At 42.8% G+C, this 21,309-nt stretch overlaps 2 protein-coding genes across 2 annotated transcripts in view; both read right to left on the bottom strand.

The window, feature by feature from the left end:
* Positions 1-9,354: 9,354 nt before the first annotated feature.
* On the bottom strand, positions 9,355-13,981 carry LOC129822610 (refilin-B-like). Its single transcript, XM_055880978.1, has 3 exons — positions 13,188-13,981; positions 12,859-12,953; positions 9,355-12,657 (listed from the first exon to the last, which is right to left on the bottom strand). Exons 1-3 carry the CDS (start codon positions 13,383-13,385, stop codon positions 12,339-12,341), a joined length of 612 nt encoding a protein of 203 aa, XP_055736953.1. The 5' UTR covers positions 13,386-13,981; the 3' UTR covers positions 9,355-12,338.
* Positions 13,982-14,255: 274 nt separating this feature from the next.
* Positions 14,256-21,309, bottom strand: part of LOC129822565 (vacuolar protein sorting-associated protein 53 homolog) — a 31,217-nt gene continuing 24,163 nt past the window's right edge. Inside the window, exons 21-22 of the mRNA XM_055880898.1 lie at positions 16,621-16,725; positions 14,256-16,466 (exon numbers count right to left, since the gene is read on the bottom strand). Coding sequence (XP_055736873.1) covers positions 16,296-16,466; positions 16,621-16,725 — 276 coding nt within the window. The 3' untranslated portion in view covers positions 14,256-16,295. The remainder of the gene's footprint in view (positions 16,467-16,620; positions 16,726-21,309) is intronic.

The raw sequence follows: 21,309 nt of genomic DNA, 5'->3' as shown, positions 1-21,309 counted from the left end.
AACAGCTTACCACACAACATACACTTAGTATTACTTTCTTAGCTACAGTATACATACAGTTGAAGTCGGAAGTTTACATACACCTTAGCCAAATACATTTGAACTCAGTTTCACAATTCCTGATATTTAATCCAATTAAAAATTCCCTGTTTTAGGTCAGTTAGGATCACCACTTTTTTTTAAGAATGGGAAATGTCAGAATAATAGTAGAGAGAATTATTTATTTCAGCTTTTATTTCTTTCATCACATTCCCAGTGGGTCAGAAGTTTACATACACTCAATTAGTATTTGGTAGCATTGCCTTTAAATTGTTTAACTTGGGTCAAACGTTTTGGGGTAGCCTTCCACAAGCTTCCCACAATAAGTTGGGTGAATTTTGGCCCATTCCTCCTGACAGAGCTGGTGTAACTGAGTCAGGTTTGTAGGCCTCCCTTCTCGCACATGCTTTTTCAGTTCTGCCCACAAATGTTCTATAGGATTGAGGTCAGGGCTTTATGATGGCCACTCCAGTATCTTGACTTTGTTGTCCTTAAGCCATTTTGCCACAACTTTGGAAGTATGCTCGAGGTCATTGTCCATTTGGAAGACCCATTTGCAACCAAGCTTAACCATCATGACTGATGTCTTGAAATGTTGCTTCAATATATCCACATCATTTTCCTTCCTCATGATGCCATCTATTTTGTGAAGTGCACCAGTCCCTCCTGCAGCAAAGCACCTCCACAACATGGTGCTGCCATCCCCGTGCTTCACGGTTCCTTGCTGAGCGGCCTTTCAGGTTATGTTGAAATAGGACTCGTTTTACTGTGGATATAGATACTTTGTACCAGTTTCCTCCAGCATCTTCACAAGGTCCTTTGCTGGCGTTCTGGGATTGATTTGCACTTTTCACAACAAAGCACGTTCAGCTCTAGGAGACAGAACACCACTCCTTCCTGAGCGGTATGACGGCTGCGTGGTCCCATGGTGTTTATACTTGTGTGCTATTGCTTGTACAGATGAACTTGTACCTTCAGGCATTTGGAAATTGTTCCCAAGGATGAACCAGACTTGTGGAGGTCTAACATTTTTTTCTGAGGTCTTTGTCTGATTTCTTTTGATTTTCACATGATGTCAAGCAGAGGCACTGAGTTTGAAGGTAGGCCTAGAAATACATCCACAGGTACACCTCCAATTGACTCAAATTATGTCAATTAGACTATCAGAAGCTTCTAAAGCCATGACATAATTTTCTGGAATTTTCCAAGCTGTTTAAAGGTACAGTCAACTTAGTGTATGTAAACCTCTGACCCACTGGAAATGTGATACAGTGAATAATTAGGGAAATAATGTCTGTAAACAATTGTTGGAAAATTATTTGTGTCATGCACAAAGTAGATGTCCTAACCGACTTGCCAAAACTATAGTTTGTTAACAAGAAATTTGTGGAGTGGTTGAAAAACGAGTTTTAATGACTCCAACCTAAGTGTATGTAAACTTCCTACTTCAACTGTATCTCCCTGGCATATTACATAATTTAGGCAGACAAGACATTTTTGGACTCACTTTGTTGTGCTGTGCTCACTTGAACAGGAAGGTGGCTCGGCGGTCTTTCGTGGGCAAATTTAGTCTTCAAACGTTGTCATCAAAGTCTAGAATTCTCTGGATTTATGGTTCTTTCAAGACAACCGGAACTCTGGAAAAAAACAAGGTTGAATCATTTATTTAAAAATATATATATATTTCACCTTTATTTAACCAGGTAGGCCAGTTGAGAACAAATTCTCATTTACAACTGCTACCTGGCCAAGATAAAGCAAAGCAGTGCAACAACAATAACACAGAGTTACACATGGAATAAACAAACATACAGTCAACAACACAATAGAAAAGTCTATGTACAGTGTGTGCAAATGAGGTAAGATAAGGGAGATAAGGCAATAAATAGGCCATGGTGGCAAAATAATTACAATTTAGCAATTAAACACTGGAGTGATAGATGTGCAGAAGATGAATGTGCAAGTAGAGATACTGGAGTGCAAAGGAGCAAAAAAATAAATAACAGTATGGGGATGAGGTAGTTGGATGGGCTATTTACCGGTGCAATGATCTGTGAGCTGCTCTGACAGCTGGTGCTTAAAGTTAGAGAGGAACATATGAGTCTCCAGCTTCAGTGATTTTTGCAATTCATTCCAGTCATTGGCAGCAGAGAACTGGAAGGAAAGGCAGCCAAAGGAGGAATTGGCTTTGGGGGTGACCAGTGAAATATACCTGCTGGAGCGTGCTACGGGTGGGTGCTATGGTGACCAGTGAGCTGAGATAAGGCGGGGCTTTACCTAGCAAAGACTTATATATGACCTGGAGCCAGTGGGTTTGGCGACGAGTATGAAGCGAGGGCCAGCCAACGAGAGCATACAGGTCGCAGTGGTGGGTAGTATATGGAGCTTTGGTGACAAAACGGATGGCACTGTGATAGACTGCATCCAATTTGTTGAGTAGAGCGTTGGAGGCTATTTTGTAAATGACATTGCTGAAGTCGAGAATCGGTAGGATGGTCAGTTTTACGAGGGTATGTTTGGCAGCATGAGTGAAGGATGCTTTGTTTGCGAAATATGAAGCCGATTCTAGATTTAATTTTGGATTGGAGATGTTTAATGTGAGTCTGGAAGGAGAGTTTACAGTCTAACCAGACACCTAGGTATTTGTAGTTGTCCACATATTCTAAGTCAGAACCGTCCAGAGTAGTGATGCTGGACGGGCGGGCAGGTGCGGGCAGCGATCGGTTGAAGAGTGTGCATTTAGTTTTACTTGCATTTGCACATAAGAGCAGTTGGAGGCCACGGAAGGAGATTTGTATAGCATTGAAGCTCATCTGGAGGTTAGTTAACACAGTGTCCAAAGAAGGGCCAGAGGTATACAGAATGGTGTCGTCTGCGTAGAGGTGGATCAGAGACTCACCAGCAGCAAGAGCGACATCATCGATGTGTACAGAGAAGAGAGTCGGCCCGAGAATTGAACCCTGTGGCACCCCCATAGAGACTGCCAGAGGTCTGGACAAGAGGCCCTCCAATTTGACACACTGAACTCTGTCTGAGAAGTAGTTGGTGATCCAGGCGAGGCAGTCATTTGAGAAACCAAGGCTATTGAGTCTGCCAAAAAGAATGTGGTGATTGACAGAGTCGAAAGCCTTGGCCAGGTCGATGAAATACAGCTGCACAGTAATGTCTCTTATCGATTGCAGTTATGATATCGTTTAGGACCTTGAGCGTGGCTGAGGTGCACCCAAGACCAGCTCGGAAACCGGATTGCATAGCGGAGAAGGTATGGTGGGATTCAAAATGGTCTGTGATCTGTTTGTTAACTTGGCTTTCGAAGATCTTAGAAAGGCAAGGTAGGATAGATATAGGTCTGTAACAGTTTGGATCTAGAGTGTCTCCCCCTTTGAAGAGGGGGATGACCGCGGCAGCTTTCCAATCTTTGGGGATCTCAGACAATACGAAAGAGAGGTTGAACAGGCTAGTAATAGGAGTTGCAACAATTGCGGTGGATAATTTTAGAAAGAGAGGGTCCAGATTGTCTAGCCTGGCTGATTTGTAGGGGTCCAGATTTTGCAGCTCTTTCAGAACATTGGCTATCTGGATTTGGGTGAAGGAGAAGCTGTGGAGGCTTGGGAAAGTTGCAGTGAGGGGTGCAGGGCTGTTGACCAGGGTAGGGGTAGCCAGGTGGAAAACATGGCCAGCCGTAGAAAAATGCTTTTTGAAATTCTCAATTATCGTGGATTTATCGGTGGTGACAGTGTTTCCTAGCCTCAGTGCAGTGGGCAGCTGGGAGGAGGTGCTCTTACTCTCCATGGACTTTACAGTGTCCCAGAACGTTTTGGAGTTTGTGCTACAGGATGCACATTTCTGTTTGAAAAAGCTAGCCTTTGCTTTCCTAACTGCCTGTGTATATTGGTTCCTAACTTCCCTGAAAAGTTGCATATCGCGGGGGCTATTCGATGCTAATGCAGTACACCACAGGATGTTTTTGTGCTGGTCAAGGGTAGTCAGGTCTGGAGTGAACCAAGGGATATATCTGTTCCTAGTTCAACATTTTTTGAATGGGGCATGCTTATTTAAGATGGTGAGGAAAGCACTTTTAAAGAATAACCAGGCATCCTCTACTGACGGAATGAGGTCAATATCCTTCCAGGATACCCGGGCCAGTTCGATTAAAAAGGCCTGCTCACTGAAGTGTTTTAGGGAGTGTTTGACAGTGATGAGGGGTGGTCGTTTGACCGCAGACCCATTACGGACGCAGGTTATGACATGACATTAGTGATCTTCAGGTCGGAGTTCTAGAAAGAGGCCTGAGTTCCCGACTTGGAATTCAAAGGTGGATGACCTTTCAAAACGTATTTTCCCAGTCGGAGCTCGTTTTTTCTGAGTTCCCAGTTGTCTTCAACTCACTGAAGTATGAGATTTATAAATTCCCAATCTGGCCCTCAAACCATCATGGTCACCTAATAATCCCCAGTTTACAATTGGCTCATTCATCCCCCTCCTCTCCCCTGTAACTATTCCCCAGGTCGTTGCTGCAAATGAGAACGTGTTCTCAGTCAACTTACCTGGTAAAATAACGGTAAAATAAAAATAAAAATAAAAATTTCCCAGTTCCGAGTTTGCAGTTGTTTTGAAAGCTGCAGAAATCATGCTGGATTGACAGCATGGCCAATGTTGAACGTTTATCCTTTTATGCTTGGAAAAGAGACCCTTAAACCCAGACTTGGACCACACATCCACTCCACTGAAGATCAGGCTAGTCAAATCAAATGTTATTTGTCACATGCGCCAAATACAACAGGTGTAGATCTTACAGAGAAATGCTTACTTACAAGCCCTTAACCAACAATGCAGTTAAGAAAAATAAGTGAAGTAAAAAATAGACAAGTAAAAAATAAAAAATAAAAGTAACAAATATTAAAGAGCAGCAGTAAAATAACAATAGCGAGGCTATATACAGGGGGTACCGATACAGAGTCAATGTGCGGGGGCACCGGTTAGTCGAGGTAATTGAGGTAATATGTACACTACCATTCAAAAGTTGTGTCACTTAGAAATGCCCTTGTTTTTGAAAGAAAACATTTTGTCCATTAAAATAACATAAAATTGATCAGAAATACAGTGTAGACATTGTAAATGTTGTAAATGACTATTGTAGCTGGAAACGGCTAATTTTTTATGGAATATCTACATAGGCATACAGAGGCCCTTTATCAGCAACCATCACTCCTGTGTTCCAAAGACAAGTTGTGTTAGCTAATCCAAGTTTATCATTTAAAAAAATACTAATTTATCATTAGAAAACCATTTTGCAATTGTTAGCACAGCTGAGAACTGTTGTGCTGATTAAAGAAGCAATACAACTGGTCTTCTTTAGACTAGTTGAGTATCTGGAGTATCAGCATTTGTGGGTTTGATTACAGGCTCAAAATGACCAGAAACAAAGAGCTTTCTTCTGAAACTCGTCAGTCTTTTCTTGTTCTGAAAAATTAAGGCTATTGCATGAGAGAAATTGCCAAGAAACTGAAAATCTCGTACAACGCTGTGTACTTCTCCCTTCACAGAACAGCGCAAACTGTCTCTAACCAGAACAGAAGAGGAGTTGGATGCCCCAGTACACAACTGAGCAAGAGGACAAGTACATTAAAGTGTCTAGTTTGAGGAACAGACGCCTCACAATTGCTGAATTGGCAGCTTTATTAAATAGTACCCGCAAAACACCTGTCTCAACGTCAAGAGTGAAGAAGCGAGTCTGGGATAACTGGCCTTCTAGGCAGAGTTCCTCTGTCCAGTGTCTGTGTTCTTTTGCCCATCTTAATCTTTAATTTTTATTGGCCAGTCTGACATATGGCTTTTTCTTTGCAACTCTGCCTACGGCCTTGTGACTGTTGACTGGTTTAAAGGTTTTACTCACATCGGCTACAGAGAGCGTGCTCACACAGTCGTCCGGAAAAGCTGATGCGCTCATGCCTGTTTCAGTGTTACTTGCCTCAAAGCGAGCATGGAAGTAATTTAGCTCGTCTGGTATGCTTGTGTCACTGGGCAGCTCGCGGCTGTGCTTCCCTTTGTAGTCTGTAATAGTTTGCAAGCCCTGCCACATCCAACGGGCGATGGAGCAGGGGTAGTACAATTCAAACTTAGTCCTGTATTGATGCTTTGCCTGTGATGGTTCGACAGAGGGCATAGCGGGATTTCTTATAAGCTTCCGGGTTAGAGTCCCGGTCCTTGAAAGCGGCAGCTCTACCCTTTAGCTCATTGTGGTTGTTTCCTGTAATCCATGACTTCTGCTTGGGGTATGTACATACAGTCACTGTGGAGATGTCATCAGCCAGTGACTGATGTGGTGTACTCCTCAATGCCATCGGAAGAATCCCAGAACATATTCCAGTCTGTGCTAGCAAAACAGTCCTGTAGCTTAGCAGCTGCTTCATCTGATCATTTTTTTTATTAATAGAGTCACTGTTGCTTCCTGCTTTAGTTTTCGCTTGCAAGCAGGATTCAGGAGGATAGAATTGTCAGATTTGCCAAATGGAGGGCGAGGGAGAGCTTTGTACACGTCTGTGTGTGTGGAGTAAAGGTGGTCTAGAGTTTTTTCCCTCTAGGTTAAACATTTACCATGCTAGTAGAAATGAGATAAAACAAATTTAAGTTTCACTGTATTACAGTCCCCGCCCACTAGGAGCGCCGCCTCTGGATGACCGTTTTCCTGTTTGCTTATGGCCGTATACAGCTCATTGAGTGCGGTCTTAGTGCCAGCATTGGTTTGTGGTGGTAAATAGACAGCTACGAAGAATATAGATGAAAACTCTCTTGGTAAATAGTTTAGTCTACAGCTTATCATGATGATCCTCTACCTCAGGCAAGCAAAACCTGGAGACTTCCTTAGATTTCGTGCACCAGCTGTCGTTTACAAATATACATAGACCCACACCACTTGTCTTACCAGAGCTGGCTGTTCTATTCTGCCAAAACAGCATAAAACTCGCCAGCTATTTGTTATATCGTCGTTCAGCCACGATTCAGTGAAACATAAGATATTACAGTTAATGTCCCATTGGTAGGATATATGTGCTCGTAGTTCATCTATTTTATTATCCAATGATTGTACGTTGGCAATAGGACCCAGATGGTAAAGGCAGATTACCCACTCGCCATCGGATCCTTACAAGGCATCCAGACCTACGTCCTTGGATATCTCTGTCTCTTTCTCCTGCGCATGACCGGGATGAGGGCCTTATCGGGTGTCAGAAGTAACTCCTTCGCGTCCGACTCGTTAAAACTTGTTATGGCTTGTGGGCAGTATTTCGACATCTGGATGAAAAGCTTTCCCAAAGTAAACTGCCTGCTACTCAGGCCCAGAATCTAGGATATGCATAGATTTGGATAGAAAACACTCTAAAGTTTCCAAAACTGTTAAAATAATGTCTGTGAGTATAACAGAACTGATATGGCAGGCGAAAACCTGAGAAAAATCCATCCAGGAAGTGGGATTTTCTATTGAATGCCATTACAGTATCCATTGACTTAGGACTCAAATTGCACTTCCTATGGCTTCCACTAGATGTCAACAGTCTTTAGAAATAGTTTGAGGCTTGTATTCTGAAAACTGAGGGAGTAAGACCACTTTGAGTGAGTGGACCCTGGGAAGTCGCCAGACCTGTTTCCTGCCACGACCGAGAGCGCACCTTTCTTGTGTTTCTTTTATATTGACGACGCTATTGTCCGGTTGAAATGTTATCAATTATTTAGGCTAAAAACAACCTGAGGATTGATTATAAACATCGTTTGACATGTTTCTACGAACTTTACGGATACTATTTGGATTTTTCGTCTGCCTGCTGTGACTGCCTTTGAGCCATTGGATTACTGAACAAAACTGAGGTTTTTGGATATAAAGAGGGACTTTATCGAACAAAACAAACATGTATTGTGTAACTGGGAGTCTTGTGAGTGCAACCATACAAAGATCAAAGGTAAGGCATTGTTTATATCGCTATTTCTGACTTTTGTGTCGCACCTGCCTGGTTGAAATACGATTTATGCTTTTGTATGCGGGGCGCTGTCCTCAGATAATCACATGGTTTGCTTTCGCCGTAAAGCCTTTTTGAAATCTGACACGGCGGCTGGATTAAAAGCTTTATTTTTATGTATAACACATATACTTTCAGGAATGTTAAATATTTGAATTGAGTATTTTTTGAATTTGGCACTCTGCAATTTCCTTGGATGTTGGCCAGGTGGGACGATAGCGTCCCAGGTACCCATAAGAAGTTAAAGAAAAAATCTTCTTCCAGTACGGGGCTAGTAATCGCTGTCCTGATATCTAGAAGCTATTTTTGGTCATAAGAGACGGTGGCAGAAACATTATGTACACAATAAGTTATAAATAACGTGAAAAAAACACAACACAATTGGTTAGGGGACTGTAAAACGGCAGCCATCTCCTCCGGCGTCAGTGATTGCTTTGCAGTGCTTGCAGTTAGCCCCTGAATCCTTCCAAACTACTCATTATTGAATTTGTGATTTCCAACTTGTAAATGTTTATGTCCAATGGCCGATGAGCACCGATCCGTTTTATCTATAATTTCTCTTCACATGACAAGGATTTGCCAGTAGATTGTTGACTTGATTCATAATGACTGCTAGCTAAGATTTGTATGATGTATGATGTTGACATGATCAGTCCAATCAAAGCTACTGTAGATATGTAATTTGACATCATTTTATCTGTGGGCAATGACCTTGAGCCTTCTTGGATGTGCACTTCTAATGTAACTCTATGGCAGTACCCAGGGGGCTTGAATTTTTCAGCTCTCCCCGTAGATTTTGCGGTGACGTTGTGTCCCCGTGAGTGAGGAGTCCCATAGGGCAGCGCACAATTGGCCCAGCATCGTCCGGGTTAGGGGAGGGGCCTTTACTTGGCTCATCGTGCTCTAGCGACTCCATGTGGTGGGCCGGGCGCCTGCAGGTTGACTTCAGTCGTCAGTTGAATGGTGTTTCCTCTGACACATTGGTGCAGCTGATTCTGGGTTAAGCGGGTGGGTGTTAAGGAGTGCAGTTTGGTGGGTCATGTTTCGGAGGACGCATGACTCAACCTTCGCCTCAAGCTCGTTGGGGAGTTATACGATGAGACAAGATCATAATTAAAATTGGGAGAAAAAGGGGGTAAAATACAACAAAAAACACTGATCCAATCACGGCGCAACTGGAGAACACAACGAACCCCTACGCACCGTATTTTCTGCTGGCTGCCCCACCACCACAGAAAGCACTGAGCTAGGCTGAAATACCTGCATTTTGGAGCTTCTATAATCAAGAAAGCAAAAAAGAGACCATGTTTGTATGCAACTTTATTAACTTGATTTCTTGAAGAAAAAAAGAAGTTTTTTACAGTGTTTGCAAATTGATAAAAAAACATGCAAAACAGATGGGGTGTTCAAAACATGACGGGTCACCACTGGCTATTTCGATGTTTCCCATTCTTAATTTTAGTTTTTGCATCTTTAACTTTCGGTTTTGAACATAAGCTTCAAACAGTTGAAAATACAATATTTTTGGTTATTGAAGATACACTACATGACCAGAAGTATGTGGACACCTGCTCATCGAACTTCTCATTACAAAATCATGTGCATTAATATAGAGTTGGTCCCCCCTTTGCTGCTATAACAGCCTCCACTCTTCTGGGAAGGCTTTCCACTAGATGTTGGAACATTGCTGCAGGGACTTGTTTCCATTCAGCCACAAGTGCATTAGTGAGGTCGGGCACTGATGTTGGGCGATTAGGCCTGGCTCACAGTCGGCGTTCCAATTCATCCCAAAGGTGCTGGGGTTGAGGTCAGGGCTCTGTGCAGGCCAGTCAAGTTCTTCTACACCGATCTCGACAAACCATTTCTGTATGTACTTCCCTTTGTGCACAGGGACATTGTCATGCTGAAACAGGAAAGGGCCTTCCCCAAACTGTTGCCACACTTCAGTAAAGCCATTCTACTGCCAATGTTTGTCTATGGAGATTGCATGGCTGTGTGTTCGATTTTATACACCCGTCAGCAACAGTAGTGGCTCCACTCATTTGAAGGGGTCAACATACTTTTACATATATATTGTATTTCACAGCAGTTTAGATGGTACAATGATTCTCAACACTATGCATTGTTTTGTCAAACGGAAATTAGGTTAACTTATAATTTTAGCAACCAAGACAATTGTGGAGCGACTTATACGTACTGCACATTTTTATATTTCAGTAATTTAGCAGACGCTCTTACCCAGAGCGACTTACAGGAGCAATTAGCGTTAAGTGCCTTGCTCAAGGGCACCGGCAGATCTTTCACCTAGTCGGCTCTGGGATGCGAACCAGCGATCTTTCGGTTACTGGTCCAACGCACTTTAACGCTAGGCTACCTGTCAACTCTTAATAAAACAATGATTAGCTTAAAGCTTCATTTTTTTTTTTTAAAACACATGTTGAGTGATAGTGCTGTGAAATCAAAACAACTTCACCCAATCCTGCACTCACAGCAGATTAACACACCAACACTGAGCAGCAACAGGTCATCAAAGACTCCTCCACACAGTCCAAACCCATATTCAAGGGTTACAACGGCAAAAAGACCAAGGCCAGGAGTCTGACCAGCCTCTGCCCCAATAAATCCCAGCGAGAGCCAATGAAATACAAGGAGGAAACACCGTTGACATGTCCAGATGCTGGTACCCACCAAGCCCAACCGGAGGAAACACTACCTGGCCTCACAGCATGGGGTGATGGACTGCTTGGAGCTGTTCAAGGGACACTTGGAGAGCAGTGGTGTCATTACACGCCACCACGTCTAGGTGGGGCTGTTCAAGGGACATTTGGAGAGCAGTGGTGTCATTACACGCCACCACGTCTAGGTGGGGCTGTTATCAAACTAATAATTATGGTTATGTGCAGCACTTTCTCTATCCTGCAGATGGCATAGCTGTCTCAATCAGAGTTGGTGTAATTGCACTAAAGTTGTAGATCTACTCATCTAGGAACATCCCTAACTGATAACCAAAACAAAATCCTGATACTGACAAGACTACATTTTGAATTGATGTATCGCATTGAGTACATAAAAAAAGAATTGTAACTTCTCAAATCTGCTATAAAACATCAGAGCTTAAAAGCAATAACGTTTGACTTCAATAAGGCACTTTGTGTATCTCAAGACAGTTCAAGTTCTCTAGATAAGCATCCTTGTAGGACCTTGAGGGAAGATACCCGTGTATTACTATTAGGCTACCAAAAGGAGTTGATGAGCATCAAATAAATACATAAAACAAAACCTATGGAAGCAACCAGAAGGTGATAGGCAAAGATAATGAACAGTTGAGGGACAGTTCACAAGATGTTAGTAAAAACAATACTTCACTATTAGGAAAATGCTAAAACGTTATAACAGAACAATAATGACACATTGGATAATCTCTTGCTACTCATTACCAACTAATACCAACTTCATCAATTTGCAATGATCTCTGTGGGGGAGAAAAAAATGTCCCAACGTTCAACACAGAACTGGCTCTAATTTGCAACCCTTTTACACAATTTGAAAAAAAAAAAAACCTGGCTTTCTGCTCCATGACCATACTTACAGTAGATGACAATGTGTTTGCTTAGGCAAGACTAAGATGGGGTTTGGTGTTACACTATCCAGGCTAGGATATTCTGCTTGTGGTAAGTAATGTTGTGCAACCAATACCCCATAATACCCTGTGATTTGAAGAGACATTTTAAAGCCCAGTCAGACAGTAATTTGACAACTCCCTGTGTGTCTACAAATGTGAATACTTACAAAAGCCACATGGAAACTCCACTATTGCCTTAGAATCTTACAATGTAGGGTCATTGTTCATTGAGTCCCACTGCAATGGTTAGTGTTAGTGTAAACTACACTTCCCTAACAATCCTTCACTTCCAAATCTGGTTTACAAGTTCCTCCACGGTGATAGTATGCACTATCATCGGTCTCAGTCCACAGTTCAACACTCTGCATTAAAATGAATCCAACTTTGACATACCAGAGAAATATCTTTACTAGTTACTAATGGATAAACCCTTTGGTAGATGGCAACCTCACACAGATGTCCCTGCTATTTGTTTGATACTCCAGATCAGATTCCTCCCTCTTCTTGAGACTGGTACTCAAAACGTGGGCTACAATGCTTTCCAATCTAAACCAAAGGATGACTGTCTGTAAACTGGGTCCATGGGTGGTGTCAGCCTGGTGGATGGTTGGGCCCCACAGGGCCCAGGGAATTCTCCCCCAGGCCGTGCCCAGCCTTCCCCTAACCTACTGGGGTAGCCTACTCCGGTCAGCAGCCTCCAGCTCCACCCGCGACATGAATCTCCTGGCAAGCCGGCGACTGTCGTAGCTCAGCTCGGTTGTGTAGATGGTGCGAGCGTGCTTGGGGTAGACGATGGTGGTGCTCTGGAAGCGCTGGGCCCGTTGGCGAGGCTGGAAGTCCAGCTGGGTCTTGTAGTGTCTCCAGGTGCTGTGAGGGACAGCCAGGACCATCTGGCTGCAGTTCTCCAGACCCAGGCCTCTGGGCTGCATGGCCATGTCATGGATAAAGTGACGCTCTGAGTCATAGTGGACAGACGATGTGTATCTAGGAATGACAATATTTGGACAAGTGTCAATTCACTGCATGTTCAGCTAGATATAGTTTTAGAAATGGCAACGTTTGATCTGTGGTCAACCACATTTGTTTAATGGTATTTATACAAATCGTGGACAACACACAGTGGAGTGCTAAGACAATTTCAAAATCACACTCATAGCCTACATGCAGTAACTCAAAACAGCATACCGTATTTCCTTGGTCAGTAGTGGATCAAGTACTATGCCCTCCCCGTAGGACAAGGTGTGCAGCCGAGGAACAGATCCAATCGATAAAATGGGAACCTGCAAGAATAGTCAGCACTAACATAAGGAGCAAATAATTGGTTGATGTCGTGAACCTGATTGGCTTGGACTACTGACCCAATTTACTACTGACATGACTCAGATTCACTATGGGCCATGCAGGGAAACGCATTCAGAGGCTATATACTTCGGAAACAATGTTTTAACTTAGCCTCACAATTTCATAGCAGGATGTTCGCAGTTACTGTAACACACGTGCGACAGCCTACGTACCAAGGATGACCCTCTGCTCTCGTCTTCAGACACCGGGCTTATGGCACCTTTATCCCTGCAGTCAGGCAGCAGCCAATGGCTCGGACTGGGGCTGGGGGGTAGTCCGGAGTCCGGGCTGTCAAGTCCCCGCTCGGCTTTGCAGCTCATGTCCAATGGGTCGTCGTCACATACATTCAGCAAGTTTAGTCTGCCCACCATTGCTTTACAAAAAAGTCCTTAAAAACAAGATAAACAACCCGCTCCCAAACAAAATGTTAGCCTACTGCACGACGAGTTTGCAGAACTGTAGTTAAACTTAATTTCCAACTCATAGGTGTCCTTCCTTGAATGCAATCGATCCTCCACGTCGGGTAACTTCCCAATGACCAATCAACTCTGCCGACGGCAATTTGCTTGCATCAACTTCTATTGCTTGGCAATAGGCTACGGTTTACGACTGTCGCGCGTCTAAACAAAATATCTTACAGCATGCTATTTAAATCCTTCATAAGTCAACGAACATTTCTAAAATTAATTCTGTTTTGCCCTCGAAATAAGAGATTCAACATAAATCGTTGTGGCTTTGAAGTTGACGAAATAGTGAACTCAAGCTACGTGTCACAGGCACTGACGTAAAAAAAAGAACACAGGAGAAGGCACAGCGCATTGCCCTGTCTATCTGTCTTCAAATGTCTATATCGGTCTTAAAATGTCTCTCCCTTCAAAGGGTTTCATTGTTTTTGCAGTGAACTACAGGAAAGGAAACGCCTTTTAAAACGCCCGCTCACGGCTGATTGGAGAGGAAACATGAAAGGCAACAAAACGAAACATGGGAACTCTCGTTCTGGCCTCCCCCTTGAAAAAAATACCCGTGTAAAAGTTTAACCTCAACTGGGCCTATTCATTAGGCCGATTCTGTTGCAAGACGTTTCTTAAACGGGAGCAAACTGAGCATCGACCTGAATTTGTCCAATAGAAACTCTTGCTTTTCTTTGGACAAATGATTACACCCCTGGACTAGGATAGAGATAGCGAGACAGGGGTGTGTGTGATTACATTCCAAAAAACAAGGAAAACATGATAGCAAACAATTTTTTTTATATAACCTTTATTTAACTAGGCAAGTCAGTTAAGAACAAATTCGTATTACAATGACTGCCTACACTGGCCAAACACGAACGACGCTGGGCCAATTGTGCGCCACCCCATGGGACTCCCAATCACAGACGGTTGTGATACAGCTTGGTTTCGAACCAGGGTGTCTGTAGTGACTCCTCTAGTACTAAGATGCAGTTTTTTACACCCCCGGGAGCCCTCGTATTAGTGTTTTTCACCAGTTACCATTACAGTAGCCCATTACTCTGACAATACAAAGTAACATGTTTATCTTCTTATGAACTGAAGGCAGGAATGTGTACATCAAAAGCATAATAGCATTAATATATTATACATACATTTATCAATTTGCAGGACTCTCGAGAGGGGATAATAAGGCTTTCCAAGGATGAAATCCAACACCAATCGTTCATGCCCCAGCTACAATGATTTACAATAGATACTTGACCACACACACATTATTTAAACCCCATCCTTATTCTCGTGCTACACCACCAAATGATGAATTTTCCTGTATATATGAACCGATTCAAAGGATCACTGATCCAGACTATTTGCTGTTAACATGCAATAACTACTTTATCTGAAGCAGGTAACAGTAGAAATAATTAGATCAATGACAGTATTTAATTCTTGTTCTCCACTAGCATCATTATGCTAACTTCTCAGTGTAATTCCCTGTCTAACAGAGGAACTCATATGTTCACTGTTGTACAAGGATATATTACACACAATTATATAGTTTTCTATTTATTATGTATTGTCTAAACCTTTTTATTTTCTGTTCTGTTATTCCAGGCCCCTGTGTTTGACACTGACAGGCCTAGATTACCTGTCAATCATAATTAAAACTTGCCAGAAGATACCAACCCTAAAAAGAACATAGAAGGGACTGAGGATTGTCCTGCCAGCCTGTCTTCAAATTTCGCTACCTTCAAAGGGTTTCATTGTTTTGCAGTGAAATAGAGGAAAGGAAACACCCCCTCACAGCTGATTGGAGAGGAAACATGAAAGGCAACAAAACTAAACATGGAACTCCCCTTCGCCTCCCCCTGGAAAAAAATATCCTGGTAAAAGTTTAACCTCAACTGGGCCTATTCATTAGGCCGATTCTGTTGCAAAATGTTTCTTAAACGGGAGCAAACTGAACGAAACGGGGAGGGATCTACCTGAATTTGTCCAAAATAAACTATTGTTTTTGTTTGGACTAATGAATACACCTCTGGACTAGGCTTGAGAGATGTGGGTTTACACTGAGCTGCACTGAGGTCGGAACACAATCATGGTTTCATTAAGACACCGTGGAGCCGGCACCAGATATGGGTCGGAAAACATACCTCAATGCAGGGATAGGATATGCCACTGTACTCCAAATTGTACCTTTAGTCACACTGATCCATCAAAGATTGAAATGCTACTAGTTTTCCCAGAAGTCAATGAAAGACACCAGACTGGAGAGGTGGAGAACAATGACATTCTGAAAACACTAGGAGAACATTATGAAAACATTAGGAGAACATTATGAAAATGTTAGCTTCAAACACATTGAAGTTCCTTGTTCTCAGTCTGGAACTGGGAGGATAGGTGCCAAAGCGGCAACAAATTGCTACTAAAGCCATTTTTAATTAGTAGCTCTCGATTCTGTCTTAAGTGCAAACACATTTTGCTAAAATGCATAGTGTGTGTATGATATAGTCTACATTTAACGACATTTACAAAGCTTGGTTATTTAGTGTCATAAAAAGAGAAGCAGAAAAGAAATACAGAAGTAAATGAGTCATAAGTGCCAACAGCTCTGCAGCTGAGGACATGTCTTCATAACCCGACAGTTGACTTTGAAATCATGAGGTTCATATTAATGCTCCTAACAAAAATGAGACAATCATGTCTTTACTCTGCCTGCAATTCTCTGTTATGATTAAACAGAGCAGGAAAAAGTATTCAAGATGATTTACTGGAATAATTTGAGTGTGGTATTGTGATGTGTGTGAGTGCAAGTGTGTGTGTGTACACTCAGAGTCTCTTCTTGATGAGCTTCTCCAGTTTGCGTATGCGCGAGTTCTCCTGCTCGGGGGTGGGGGTGCTGAAGGAGAGAGAGGGGCCTCCATCGGTCCCTGAGGGTGGAGTGGGTAACCTCTGTCTGAAGAGCTCCAACATGCTGCTCTGCTCACTGCGCTTCAACCCCTACACACACACACACACACACACACACACATCAGTTATTGCGAGAGGAAACAAGACAACAGAGGAAGTAGGAGATAACCATTGAAAACAGGTGACATCATTGAGACGACATCATTGAGACAAAACAAGTGGACCCAATCGAAGTGGCCCTTACCTTCATATCCAGAGTTTTCTGGAAGGTCTCTGGGTTCCCGTCAGCAAGGAGCTTGATGTAGTTATCCACAAACACCACAGAGGGTTCATGGGGGGCCATGACCACCTGTAGAGGGGGGGGGGGGAATCAGTGTTGCTCATACATTCACATCTTAATACTGAAGTGCAGCGTGGCTTTTTTAGATCCCCCGTTCCCAAGAGCCATGATGGGACGACCAACTCCCAGCAAACTCATAAACTGATTCATAAACTCTGTGTGTATGCATGTGTGTGTGGCCCATAAGAACAAACAGGCCCCAGAGTCAGTCCACTATCAGACCAGACAGTGTGCAAGTAGTTAAAGCTGCAAACAAAGCTCCAACATTAAACTCACTGCATCCAAAATTGCATTATATTCCTCTCATAGGGCTCTTGTCAAAAGTAGTATGGGCTTAGCATTGAGACTGATTGAAATTGCTTGCTACAGAGCAGGCAGAAAAACATGGTTGACAGGTCCCAATGAAAAAAGAAAGAAATCGTAACCCTTCAAAAGCTCCTTTTCTCCACCCAAAACATTTCTCCCTCACCCACACACCAATATCCAAGCCCTCCCGCCCTCTCTCTGTGCCTAAGGGGTGTGGGCCAAAATACATAGAAGAGAGCGAAACCAGAGCGAGATACAGAGAGGAGAGACAGGACATGGAACGCTGTGGATTGTCTGGAATTTTTGAGGTTCCTTCCCCTCTGGTCAGAGTGATTTATTTAGCAACTGTCCTGGAGGGAGGCCCAGGGAAAGCCTGGAGGGACTGTGTTGTAGTTAGCTCGTAAAAACTAGAGAAAGAAAGGGAGGGAAAAGGGGAGAGTGAGAGGAAAAAAACATCCAGGCTAAAAGGAGGTGGGTGGAGGGGTGTTGAAGCCTTTCCACTCCCTCCCCAGAAGAACGCTCTGGTGGTGGGGAAGAGGGCTGGGGTGGGTGGATAGAGGGCTGGAGAGCGTGGAAAACAATCACATCTCACAGGCCAACGAGGGCTAACTGAGCCAGACAGAAACAACCTACAGACAGACTAACCAGAACAGGTCTACATTATACTCAGACAGCCTAATCTACTTTACTACATAGTCATCATCACCATAACCTTTACTTTGTTCTAGGGTTGTCCTAGACAACAACTTGACTAAGAGTAATCTGCTCTTGGACTGATTAGTAGACATTTTAAGATGTGTATTTTTCCATATAATGACCCATCCTATGTGTTTTAATCAAATCAACTATATTCACTGAGCTTGACTGATGCTTTAAGCACACACTTTGATTAAATTAAGTAAGACACTCAAATGACTAGAGGGAGTCCGACCAGCAACTGATTTGACTGTGCCGGGCCGGGCTCAGACGTGCTGCGCTGTGTATTATTATTATTATGTTTTAAATAGCGAGTGACTAAAACAAGCACCCGTTGTCTCTCTCCTCTCTGCTGCAGTGACCACCACACAACATCAATATTGTTCATTACGCTGCCCGTGATGCTGAAGCTGCAACATAATTACAGCCATTTCTGACTGAAAAGTTATTTTACCAAAATCCCAAATGTTATTAGGAAAAACATTCCCTATTCCCTCCACCGTGCTCTCTTTACGTGACACATGAACACATCGCATGCACGTGACCAAAGCCCTATTCACAACTGGACTAGTATTAGTAGAGAACGTTGGTTATGTAATTATTACTCCAGAATGTCCGTTATTACAAAGAACTATTCTGCCGGAATTCGTTTTTCCCAAACTGCCCCCTGTAATTGTTTTTTAAAATAAAATGTTCAGTTATGATGGAAGCCTGGAGGTTTTCATTCTAGGCGTGACGATACCTGTATTACAACATGTTCAGGTGATGGGCCCACACTGATGACCCGAGCTTGTTTCCCAAGTTTCTAAACCATACCAAACCATCTTTGGTATAGTGCTGACATAATATTTGAATTGAGGACATGTGAGATCCGCAGTACATTCCAAATGCTCCCCAGCCTTCAGATGTTAGCTAAACAGTGCAATTACACTTGAGATGCGTTTTAAGGCTATGGATGAGAAAGTTAACTTATCATTTCCAAACGTTTAGGTCAGTTGTATGCTGCTGCTTTGCGATCTATTAACAGTAAGGGTTGCATTAAATAAGCTCAATATTGTTTACTGATGCATTTGGCAATATTCAATTCATACGCATAAAACATAAACAAAAGCATTCACTGTGAAAGTTGATATATGAATGGCCTACATGTAGCCTATTCATATATAGCTTATGCGCAGCACTTAGTTCATTTATCGAATCAGTTCTTGTTTTATTGCGCAAACCGCAAGCAACACCTGTCAAACTCAGACATTTCTCTCAAAACACACAGATGTCGATTCACACAGGACTAGTATTATCAGAGGACCTTGGAGTTCGCCATAAAACAGTAGGTTATTCTGGCTGGAATTGTTACTCTCCTGCCATGTAAAAATTACTGACATGACAAATTCGGGCGGGAACTAAAATTACAGATGTGTTGTACACATAATTACATTACCCAATGTCCCCCAGTAAAACTAATCCCATTCGAATAGGGCACAAAAAGGCCTGACCAATAGCATTTCATAATCACATCAATAAATTGGTTATAACAAACAACACCATAACACCAAAATGTCTGCAGAGGACGTGCCAAATAAACTCGAAACTGGGAATGTTTACTGGTTGCTCAGGAGGTAAAAGGTAAAGTCAGATGTGTTGATTAATTTGACTAGTTGTGGAAAATACTGGAGATCAAAAAAAAGAAGGTAAGGTGCTGTTAGATTAGGTGCCATTAGATTACAATATAATTATATATTACATAACAATATAATTACATTGTTCCAAACGGTCAGAAGAAACAACACTAAATAATAATGGAATAATAAAGATAATGGAATTCATTGCCCTTGACAATCAACAGTTCTGTCGTGGATGATGTTGCCTTTCGCCGACTGGACGAGCACCTTGAGCCCCGGTACACCCTACCAAGTAGGCGATATTTTTCAGATGTTGCCCTACCGGAGTCACACAGTATTGTTGAAAGGCACATATGAGCTACATGCTGTGGGCGTCACTGCCATTAGCTTCACGACTGACATTTGGACCAGCGACGTCAGCCCCACGAGCATGCTGAGTCTGACAGCACAGCGGGTCGACGAGGATTTCGTACTGAGGAAAGCCGTTTTGCATGCTCAAGAATTTGCTGGTTCTCATACCGCTGCTGCCATTTCAATGGCATTTGAGAACATGTTTGAAAATGGGAAACATGAACACACTCCTAGTACCATTCGAACAACTGACTGGAGAAATAAGCTCATCAACTGCGTCTGCAGCAGACGTGATACCCTCTGTCATGGCATTGAAACACCTGCTCAACAACAAAACTGCCGACACAGACCGTGGTTAAAACTTGCAAAAGTACTCGAGGCTGTGAACAAGTGAATCGGTGGAATTCTCTGAGCCGCTTTACTGTGTCGCCAACATGCTCGATGCTAGGTACAAGGACCGCTACTTCGATGCAGACAAGAAACAGGGTTTATGTGAATTGTTACACACAGCAGGACAAGATGGAAACGGACACAGTGACAGTGCGCACCGAGGAAGAGAGGCCACGGACAGACAGAGCTGAAACTTCACTGCTTGACATGTATGATGAAATCCTGGTTGAGACTGAACAAATGAACGAAACACAGCAAGTAAGTAAAATAAATAGGTTTTGATTATGTTTTACTGGTAATGGGGACATACGAAAATGCCAACAAAATAACTTTTTGTCAGGGTGTGTGTGTATTTCAACGATTTAACTGTACTAGAATGCTTAAAAGGCTGCAAAAAAATGTAATATCGGTTAGCAGTATCGGTTTTCTATTTGCAAGGAAAATATCACATCTGTATGGACAAAAATGTAATATCGGTGCATCCTTAATATATACATGTTTTTTTGCCACTGCTCAACTAAAGAAATCTCGATCGACCAACAGCCTATCAACCAAACAATCGACTAAATGGGGTCAGCCCTACCTTGATCATCCATGGGAATCCTACAAACATTCAACCAGGAACAGTCCATCTGTAAAGGCCTGAGGCCCCACACTGACCTATGTGTTTGGATTGATAAAAAAGTAGTCAAAAGTAGTGCACTACATAGGAAATGGGGTAACATTTGGGATACAGCCGATTAATTTCTCTGGACTTTCAGCATCTGTAGGCCCTGCCTGGCCCAACATGGAAACAATTCCCCGAGGCACTTGCTCACCAGGCTGAAATGCTCATCTCTCCTTCCAGACTCACATTAAGCATCTCCAATACAAAATTACATCTAGAATCAGCTTCCTATTTCACAACAAAGCCTCCTTCACTCATGCTGCCAAACATACCCTAGTAAAACTGACTATCCTACCGATCCTTGACTTCGGCGATGTCATTTACAAAATAGCCTCCAACACTCTACTCAGCAAATTCGATGTAGTCCATCACAGTGCCATCCGTTTTGGATATATACTATCCACCACTGCGACCTGTATGCTCTCGTTGGCTGGCCCTCGCTACATATTCGTTGCCAAACCCACTGGCTCCAGGTCATCTATAAGTCTTTGCTCGGTAAAGCCCCGCCTTATCTCAGCTCACTGGTCACCATAGCAACACCCACCCGCTCCAGCACGTATATTT

This window comes from Salvelinus fontinalis, chromosome 24, assembly GCF_029448725.1.
Source record: "Salvelinus fontinalis isolate EN_2023a chromosome 24, ASM2944872v1, whole genome shotgun sequence".
Lineage (NCBI taxonomy): Eukaryota > Metazoa > Chordata > Actinopteri > Salmoniformes > Salmonidae > Salvelinus > Salvelinus fontinalis.
Note: the sequence above shows the minus strand (reverse complement) of the source record. Positions and strands in the feature narration are given on the sequence as shown.

Coding starts and splice junctions, on each gene's coding strand:
- LOC129822610 (XM_055880978.1), bottom strand. CDS start 13,385: ATGGTGGGCAGACTAAACTTGCTGAATGTATGTGACGACGACCCATTG. Junction 12,954..13,187: donor AGAGCAGAGGGTCATCCTTG/GTACGTAGGCTG, acceptor CTATTCTTGCAG/GTTCCCATTTTATCGATTGG. Junction 12,658..12,858: donor CTACTGACCAAGGAAATACG/GTATGCTGTTTT, acceptor TGTCATTCCTAG/ATACACATCGTCTGTCCACT.